This window comes from Oncorhynchus keta, chromosome 21 (genome assembly GCF_023373465.1).
Source record: "Oncorhynchus keta strain PuntledgeMale-10-30-2019 chromosome 21, Oket_V2, whole genome shotgun sequence".
In the NCBI taxonomy this organism is placed as follows: Eukaryota; Metazoa; Chordata; class Actinopteri; order Salmoniformes; family Salmonidae; genus Oncorhynchus; species Oncorhynchus keta.
In genome coordinates, this window is record NC_068441.1 from 39,268,105 (window position 1) to 39,278,231 (window position 10,127).

At 40.3% G+C, this 10,127-nt stretch overlaps 1 protein-coding gene across 1 annotated transcript; it reads right to left on the bottom strand.

Moving 5' to 3' along the window:
• Window positions 1–2,204: 2,204 nt before the first annotated feature.
• Window positions 2,205–9,104, bottom strand: LOC118400548 (proton channel OTOP1-like). Its single transcript, XM_035797515.2, has 6 exons — window positions 7,981–9,104; window positions 7,577–7,713; window positions 6,712–6,770; window positions 6,335–6,465; window positions 4,486–5,396; window positions 2,205–4,215 (listed from the first exon to the last, which is right to left on the bottom strand). Exons 1-6 carry the CDS (start codon window positions 8,357–8,359, stop codon window positions 4,045–4,047), a joined length of 1,788 nt encoding a protein of 595 aa, XP_035653408.1. The 5' UTR covers window positions 8,360–9,104; the 3' UTR covers window positions 2,205–4,044.
• Window positions 9,105–10,127: the final 1,023 nt, after the last annotated feature.

Below are 10,127 nucleotides of genomic sequence, written 5' to 3' on the forward strand. Positions count from 1 at the left end.
TCTGTGTTAAAATAAACATTGCACGTGAGGAAGTTCTGCATTTATAAAGGTCATCACTAGCCTACGTTGTGAGCAATTGAGCAAGCTCTCAAATTATGCACGCGTTTGGAATGAGCGTGGAATGTTTTCAGTTTAATTTCAATTTCAGGTTTCTGCAGAATGCAGCAGGTAGGCCAGACTAACATCCTAGGTGAGTCACTCTCACAATCTTTACGTATAAGTATAGGCACAATAACAAAATTCGCTTTAACATCTGCATGTGCGGTATATCCTCTTGGCAGTTTCCGGCATTTAAACGTCATATTTATTTTTAGATGCGTCGACAACATGCCTGTCAAATCGGTTTGACGGCCATCAAAATAATCTCTGCGTCCTGCCAAATTCAATCGAGTACAATCTAGGGTATGTTATGTTATGTTATGTTAAATTCTGGCATTATTTACTGATTTTATTCATGAAATATCGTGTCTATGGTCATCTTTCTTTTTGACTGACTAGCACCTTCCCTGAATAGTGAGTAAGCGTTTATATAGCCTATATATACAAATGTATTCGTTAGCTACCTGTAGGCATATAAAGTCATCAGTGACAAAGATTTATACAAATTGTAAATTAAAATGTCTACTATTTATAATAGGCTAGCACATGCAAATAGTCTAATATATAGCATATGCGAATAGTCTAATATAAAGCATGAAATACATTCAGATAATAGCCTGCATTTGAAATTGATAAGACTTTATAATTCCGATAATTTAATAGGCTATATGCGTATAATTTGTCAAATATTTAGGGAATATAGTCACATACGGTTTGGAATAATTTGGGAATTCCATTTCAACAAACGATGGGACTAGGCTAAATGAAAAAAATGCGTAAAGTTGACTTTGGCTGACCTTTATTGAAGAGTTGAATATAGCAAGCTCTGAATTGGGCAACAACCTTTGCAACGTATCTCATTCTGATGGGGGGTTATGCACTAACGCATAGCCTGCTAGAAAGGCAACATTTGTCGCCACCAGGTGGCCATTGTGCCGAGTTAATGCATCAAGACGGCATTTCAGCAACTACAATTAAGGAATGGTAAGTAAATTCAAATAATTCGCAGGATAAACTGAGACTAGGGGTGAGAGCTGTATATTGTCTGACATATATTCTAGACAAATTGATTCTTCTTTTCAAAAATATGCTTTCAACTCTAGGCACGTGTGGTGAAAGAAGATGATTTGAACTATGATATAGGCCTACGCTCTGTATTTATGAGATTTTCAATCCGATTTAAATCAACATTTTTACTAGGCCACTCAGGAACATTCAATGTCATCTTGGTAAGCAACTCCATTGTATTTGGCCTTATATTTTATATTATTGTATTACTGAAAGGTGAGTTCATCTCCCAGTGTCTGGTGGAAAGCAGAATGAACCAGGTTTTCCTCTAGGATTTTGCCTGTGCTTAGCTCCATTGCATTTATTGTTTATCCTGAAAAACTCTCCAGTGCTTACCGATTGCAAGCATACCCATAACATGATGCAGCCACCACTATGCTTGTAAATATGGTAGAGTAGTACTCAGTAATGTGGTGTATTGGATTTGCCCCAAACATATTCAGGACAAAATGTGAATTGATTTGCCACATTTGTTTTCCAGTATTACTGGAATATTTTTACTCTTTATAGGCGTCCTTCTTTTCACTCTGTCAATTAGGTTAGTATTGTGGAGTAACTACAATTTGTTTTGATTTATCCTCAGTTGTTTCCTACCAGTCATTAAACTCTGTAACTGTTTTAAAGTCACCATTGGCCTCATGGTGAAATACTTCCTCCCCGGCAACTGAGTTAGGAAGGACTCCTGTATCTTTGTAGTGACTGGGTGTATTGAATCACCATCCAAAGTGTAATTAATAACTTCACCATGCACAAAGGGATATTCGATATCTGCTTTTTTATTTTTTACCCTTATACCAATAGGTGCCCTTCTTTGCGAGGCATTGGAAAACCTCCCTGGTCTTTGTGGTTGAACTTGTGTTTGAAATTCACTGCTCAAATGAGGGACCTTACAGATGATTGTATGTGTGGGGTACAGAGACAAGGTAGTCATTAAAAAATAAGGTTAAACACTATGCAACTTGTGAAGCACATGTTTACTCCTTAACTTATTGAGACTTGCCATAACATAGGGGTTGAATACTTATTGACTCAAGACATTTCAGATTTTCATTTTTTATTAATTAGTTAAAATGTCAACAAACATAATTCCACTTGACATTGTTTTAGGCTGTAACACAACAAAATGTGCAAAAAGTCAAGATGTGTGAATACTTTGAAGGCACTGTATAAGTATGTGCTGACCCCCTGACCATCCGCTTAAGAAAATAAATTGTGCCGCGGCTGAATAAACCATGATTGACCCCTGACCTACAGTATGAATTTAAGTTAACTTAAAATATTTGTCATAATTTCACAATCATTTTTATCACAGAGGCTATGTAGGCTATAGTAGCTTTAATCTAGTACATTCAGATATGTCCACAGAGGATGTAGTATTGCTGCAGGTTTACCAATAAGCATTGACCAAAGATTGGCACATACGACTGAGAACAATGTACAGTAGTTACCACCAATGTAGAACTCTGTTTTTTGATATTCCACCACAGCCTCAATATGTTGTTCTACATTTAACTATGCAGTAGCGCTACATTTGAGTAATTCCTCACAACATCAATCAACAACTTCACAGGATATGATTATTTTCAATGCTCACTTTTCAAAACGACATCAATCAAGATAAATGGTTCAGTTTCAGAATTGTTTCAGTTTGAACAAACATATTTGCTTTTTGGAAAATTAATGCCAGTCAATGCTGTATATATTGTACATCTGTGCAAATATTGTATTGTTTCCCTTTTCAACAGGCCCATCCTTCAGCTGTCTACCAAAAAAGTGGTGTCTGCTTTGTGTGAACGCAGAAAATAGGCTGGTTCCACCAGGCTAAGCTTAATATGGGTCCAGGGGAAGGAACAGTGTGGATTGGGGAAGCTCCACATACACCACGCTGTTTGTTTTTTTTAGACAAATATTGTTCCATAATTAAAATTGTTAAATATATTTTATAAAACCATGTCTGTATTGTTTAGGTACATTAGTATAAAATCTAAAGGGAAAGTATTGCCAACAGTCCAATGAACGTTGGCGAGAGATTGTGAGAACTACAGTCCAATGCTACACTGAAGAGGATTCAAAGTCTAGTGCTGGCTTACTGTATACTACAGTACATGTAGGACTCTAGACAGTCACCAGCCAAGTAGTTCAAGTGTCTGACACAGCAGTGTTTTGAGTTTCCTGTGTTTTCTTCTGACCAATGAGAACATCCTAAAAATGGCAGAACAAAACATTTTTTTATGGCTTTTCAAATCATAGTACAGTTCTGCTGTGAACACGGTGGTTGATTTGATAAAAATGAATGTGGTATGGCACTTTGCTTGGTATAATCATGTTATGCCCTCATAACGCATTGCCACATAGCCTGGCTTACATCTGTTCTAGATCAAAACATTTAACTATTTACATATGCGTCGAATAACACTTGACTTCAATGACACTTGGATGAAAATCAAAAGACAAACCCAAACACTTACGATAGACCTAAATCTAAATGTCATTTTATCTTTTTAGTGCAGTAACACACAACAAAGTGATATCAGACCTGGGTATAAATACTATTTGAAATCTTTCAAATACTAATCCATTGGTTACATTGTGCCTGGCCAGCTCAATCATGTAAAGGTAAAGTATTTGAAAGATTCCGAAATACTATTTGAACCCAAGGTCTCATATCAATGTAATTTGTTATTTAGACCAGGTGCTATAAAATGCATCACTACAAGGGACATCTTATCTAGTATAAGCCCCCTAAAGTGACAAATGTGTTTCATTGCTTGTTTGGAAGTCAAAGTACATGACAAGATGGCCTCCTGAATGGTTGACCTGTATTGCACAAGTGTTCTTGTGCATGTTGCCTTGTCTCATTGGTCCCTCTTCGTCTTGTCACACTCTCCGGAACACTTCGAAAAGGCAGGCCACAGAGTGCATGCGGTAGAAGAGGGTAATCGGCATGGCGAAATTGAGAACTGTGGTCCATGTGGTGAAGCCAAACGTCTCCTCCTCTAGGCCGTTGTCATACTGGGGTCTGCAGCCAAAGGCAGGAAGGATCCAGAGCTGCAGTAAGGAGACACCAATAAGGTTCAACTTAACTTGGTATTGTATTTTTGTGTGGTAAATGCATGCTGTATTTCATAAACTCCTGGCTGTGCAATACATTTCCCAACTGGAACATTGAATGAAAGGTAGATAGTAAAAGTAGCTAGAAGGGTAAGAAATGGGGGAGAATCATACAGTATGTGTGCTTGAGAGCTAGCTATACCCTATGACAATAACACCACTGCTGACTATTATCAATAAATAATAAGTAAAGAACTGCAAGCTTACTGAGATGTTGCACATGAAAAGGAAGACGGCGATGTTCTTCAGGATCTGACTCTTCTTGCTCGGGGTCACCTCCACGTTGTTCTCCACCTGATGGGGCACTTCCAAATGTTTCTGTGGGCACCCATTCACCTGTCCACTCTCCTTCTGCACATTCTCCAGCGTGACGCTGCCGTTGTCCGGATTCTCGTACGCCTGGTTGATGATTCCGTTGTAGGTTGGAGACAAGGAGGAGGTCACAGAGAATATCTCTGGTGCAGGCCCCGCCACCTCAGTGTCCTCCCTCTCACCGTCCTCCCGCTGGCGGTAGAGGGACTCAATGATGAACAGGTTCTGGATGTACTTCTCTAGGATGCTGAGCAGCGAGTACATCAGGTTGGTCCAGCGGTAGCTCGGGCTGCTGCGTGAGGCTGACACGGCCACCACGCTGCACCAGGAAACGAGCCAGGAGCCCACCGACGAACCAAACAGGAGCTCTGTGTCCAGCTTCCGCGAGGGGTTCTTGGTGGTGTCCATGGGCATGGGGTCGGCACGGTAGATGAGCAGACCCGTGACCCCGGCCGAGCACATGACCACCAGCATAACGATGCCGTAGTAGTAGAAAATTGCAATGGTTGACTCCCGGATGTCCAGCGACTCTTCCACGTGGATGATGTAGACCACCAGTACACCGATGGTGCTGGCCAGAGCGGCGAGACCCAGGGTGGGGCCGACTACCAGCCCCTGGGTCTTGGTAGCCGGCCTTTTCCGGTTGTGCTCGAGGTCAATGGTGCGCCCTATGTTCTTCCACATGACGAAGAGCATTACCGAGACAAAGATGTGGTACTCAATGTTGAAGGGATAAAGGTAGTAGAGGCCGTTGACGAACATGGAGCAGGCACTGATAGTGCAATTACAATGAGGTTCTATAGCCACTGAAACACACATAAAACAAATTTCAAGCCCAGTGCATTCCCACTTCTGCCACCATATGTAACTTTATGTACTTTACAAAACAGTGACCTCCAATTTGTGTATACAAGTATACTACATAGAGGTTAGAAACTCTCAAGTTATTCAAATATTTATGGCAATAAGGTTTATTTCAATGTTTTCTTTGGGTCTTATGTAACAGAATTAAACAATCCTTTGCCATCAGTCTAAAGCAACAAGGGTGGTAGGAAGGGAATTTAGAGTCTAGTTATTTACCAAATGAACCTCACAGCTCAATGTCCTAGTCATTTCAGCTATGGAAATCTTCATGTAGCAGTGGGTGGTGTGATCAATATCACCACAAACTGCTCTTCACACGTGTGATGAGAATATCAGATTGGTGGATCAAGTGTATCAACCAACTTTCTCAACACCAATATACACAATTCAGCAGAATGGACTAAAATTACTTTCCGTTTTTCCTCAAAATAATGCTTTCCATGTACTTGTTGAAGCCCTACCATTTCCTAGTGCTGCCCTCTAAAGACAGCTTCTTAACTCAACCCTGTACCTCTACCTACTGTACTCACTACCCCCAATCCTCCCAAAAAGGTACCACTACGGTGGTTCTCCTCCATAGAGCAGCCCGGGCTTAAGATGTATCAGTCACTGTAATTGCAACGCCCTTGGGAGCAGCCTGGCCTGGGACAATGGCGTCTGAGTTAACGCAAGCAGGGGGGCGGGTGTTCGGGGCCAGCAACCGTGCGTGTGTCGTGACACCTAAAAGAGTAGACATTCAACACAAACAAGACCTGCTGGACTGCCTAATCCATCCCCTCCCCTTCAACCCCCCTTCACCTGTCTTTCATCCAATTAAGTGAGCTTCTCAAATGAACTATTGTCCTTTTTTCAAGCAGCCACTCGACCCTGGTCCCCTTACCCATGGTGAGGTTTTCAAAGCCCAGGGCAGTCAGCCTTGTGTTGTGGTGGTTTAGCAAGTGATTGGCCTCAGACATCACACCGCTGCACCACAGCAGCAGGTTAGTGAAGACTGCATGGATGACGCCAAACCTGACGGGAAACATCCATGAATCAAAATAGAAAGTGATTGTCACAATAGTCGTTGCTGGGTAGATAAATTATAGGCTGTAGATTCAACTTTGTGAGTACAATAGTTATAACAGGATAAATAAACTCATCAACTGTTTTATTAAACTGAAAAATGTACATGAGGATAACCTAAACATACCATAGGCCTGAGAGGCTCGCATGGCTTGTGACAATCTCAAAATACAGATGTATTATATTTCACAATACCTTTCAAAGGTCTCAAAGGACTTGATGACGTCTTTGATGTGAAACCAAAGGAAATGCACCTAAAACAAACCTCAATTTAACATTTGTACCAAACTAGCACTGACAAGACACTCACTATATCAGTCTAAAAAACATTTCTGGTGAAGGCTTTCATTTGGACTGTGAAAATTAATCACCAGAATGTGAGAACATATCAAATGACCTCTCAACTGAAGGATTACCTCCGCCTGCCTGCACTACGTTTTACTCCAATAACATGGATAATGACAGGATTACTTTGTACAGACAACTCTTTTTCTTGCCTGAGAAACAAAGTGTACATTATTCCACTTCAAGATAAAGCTCTATACATTACCTGCTTACGTGGTATTTAGATACCTTTACTGGAGAAACTTTTGAACAGAGCTGCCAGCTTACCGAAAATGTTAACACTTTACATATTTAAGCAAATGTATAAAAGGGGGTTATACATGGTAAATAAGTTGTTATTACTTTATAAGTCTAAAATAAATAGTTACACTATGTACATTATAATTGAACACTCTAATAATACATTTGTTTTAAACCGTGTGCTTGTCATTTAGCTGCTTGCCAAATTCTGAGGTTATGGCTGCACCGTCAATAATAACAGTAATATCAATAACAGTACATTCATATATAATAAGCACATTATTAAGCAAGCCCAAAAATAGCACATGTTTTACTTATGTGTTATAACTGTTTATTACAGATTTATTACAGAACCATCTATATATGGAATAATCCGTTTAGAAATTACAAACCACTTTATTAATCCTTGTAAGTATAGGCCATACCATAATGAAAAGTGTTATCAAATCAACATAGAATGGGGGTTGTATCTTACCTGTGCTATTGTGTGAGTTGCGTGGATGATGGGGTATACCACTAGAACAGCCGACAGGCATGATCGATAGCCCACAAAATATCCAATATTGAAGGCATCCATGATCAACGAGAGGAGCGCAAGAAGAGTTAAACCCCCTATAATCAATGAAACATTAGTTGTTAAGAGGCTGCATTGAAACGAACAAGTATGCAAAAATATCCTTTAATTGCTTTTGATGTCAATTCAATGTTTGCTTGTTTCTCCAACAAAGTTTTATAAATCAAAAACAAATATATTTGGAAAAGTTCCATCAGCTACTTGAGAAGCATTTAACTATACAAAACAATGAAAATCCAGCCTCGAGATTTACATTCACAACACCATTTTACATACTGGAAACCTAATCTTCCAAATATCTGTACCTTTTATCCAAGAGGTAGTAGCATGCACATCCTTTTCTGCCTGTAAATTACTCTGCATGCCTCTCCTCACGATGTACCACATCATCCATAGCAGCTGGACGATTATGAGGGTCGTGATAAACGACAGCAGGTGCTCTTCCTTCACGGATGCTCCATTGTTCCCAATAGCCAGCATCAAGGACACACCGATCAAAAGTAAATTAGTCCCATACTGGCCGCTCAGAATCTCCGCATTCTTCTGCGGATAGTCCTGAGTCAAACTGACTTTCAACTTGGTGAATATTTCACTTTCTTGCTCTGAGCAGGAGGACAAGGTGGAGGAACTGTGACAGTCTACCTTATTTAAACACATACTATGAGGGCCACCGTGCTCAGCCATGGCGCCTAAATATGTAACATTCGAGTCCGAAAGGAAGAGCAATGTCAACACTGTGTGCTACAAGTACATTTGTGAAAGGCCAAGTGCTCAACCTGTAGCAATAAGGTAGGGTCGCAATTGGATACGAACGTTGCCAACTGTAAGTTGATTCAGTCCGAAGACGGTCTCACTTGTTTCATGCTTTCATTCAGTGTCCAGCTTTACTAACATGGTGTGTTTGACCTATTATTGTCATCCTGGACCATTTAGATGAAATTACTTTATATCACCTTATATAACCGCTTGCTGGGTGAATTCAGAGGAATAGATTGAATTCCAGCCATCGGCGACGCACATCCGTAGTCCAGTTGAACCCGCCATACATTTTTATTTTTTGGGAAATTGGTGAACTAAAAGTGCCAATCATTCACATAGTCTACTTCATCATGTAATAGCTTAATCTCCAAAGAGCTTTTTCCATGGTCGTTGCCAACTAGCACTGGTCTCTATCTGGAAGTGTCTACATGCGACTTCTCGCTATCAGAATACTAAAATCGCATTGAAAAGACAAGTCTAGATGCACAAAAGTCCCATTGTGTTCTGATTGTGGTCAGATCTGGTTGGCCACACAACGTGGGTGGATAGTCTGCGTATTTCTCCTCAGTCTGGACGCAATCAGGCAACCGAAAGTGCACACAGTGCGCGATTTCATCAGATCTCTGCCCACAAGTCTCCAGAAAACTTGTGTTATGGGAGCGAGAGGCACCTTCCCTTTTATTATGGGACACTATTTTCACAGTATTTTGCCTGGTGGGAGGTACTATGTCAATGTGGGCGTGGGTTTCAAAGTGCGACACACGTCCACGTTCAACCCATAACCCTCCTCCAGTAGTATTATTACAAGTAGTTTTAGCTAACATTACACTCCTTGCCACTCCTGTGATTTGCCAAAAAGTTTGTCCTGGTCATTTACCGTGTCTTTGGCAAATGATATGTTGTACAACGAGTGGAATAAAATTGCTGAACAGGAGACTGCAACCAGGTTTCTCTGCATGTGCCCACAAAGCACATTGCATGTTACATGACCAACAGCAAGGTCAAGCAAGTTAATGTTTTGGACTACAAAAAACGAATGATTTAGAATCACAGAGTTTACGCAAGTCTCAAAGAAATCTTCCGCAAGTCTCAAAGACTCCAAAAATCCAGCACCATTTCAATTTCAATAATTCGACATCATAAAATCACCTATTCTTAGTCTAATACAGTGACATCTAAAAGATACCAAAAACAATTTTGTCCAGTCGATGTAAGATAAATATGTGGCTGTTCATAGTTCTGATTTCTGTTTATGTGCTTGCTGTAGGTTCATGCAAGTAGAAAAACATGTTGACTCACCCTACTTGTAGAGAAACTTCAATGCCATCCTCCTCTCTCATGTTGATGAAACGGTCTATGACTCTGTCACAATATACGCCCTTTTATGTTTTGTTGTCCTAGGCTACCTGGCTAAAATGTTTGCTCGCTAGCCTAACTTCCTTTCATGGGCAACTTTAGCTACTTAACATTAGCCTTCTAGATCTAGCTACATATTGAACTACCATCCTCTCAGGCCAGTGGCACAATGTATGAATTTATGATTGGATCAGAATCGCCATTATAATCATTGGCCAGTACTGAGAATAAAGTAAAACCACAAGTCCAAATCGCTATCTCCATCCATGGCTAATTTAGGAAAAGGCTATTTTTAGCAAGCTAGCTTACCACCGGAGGACAACAACACAACGAGATG

Excerpts from the sequence above, each read along its gene's own strand:
- LOC118400548 (XM_035797515.2), bottom strand. The coding sequence starts at position 8,359 with ATGGCTGAGCACGGTGGCCCTCATAGTATGTGTTTAAATAAGGTAGAC. Across the intron at positions 7,714-7,980 it reads TACTACCTCTTGGATAAAAG|GGGGTTTAACTCTTCTTGCG; the intron begins GTACAGATATTT and ends CATTGATTATAG. Across the intron at positions 5,397-6,334 it reads CTTTGAAAACCTCACCATGG|TGGCTATAGAACCTCATTGT; the intron begins GTAAGGGGACCA and ends TGTGTGTTTCAG.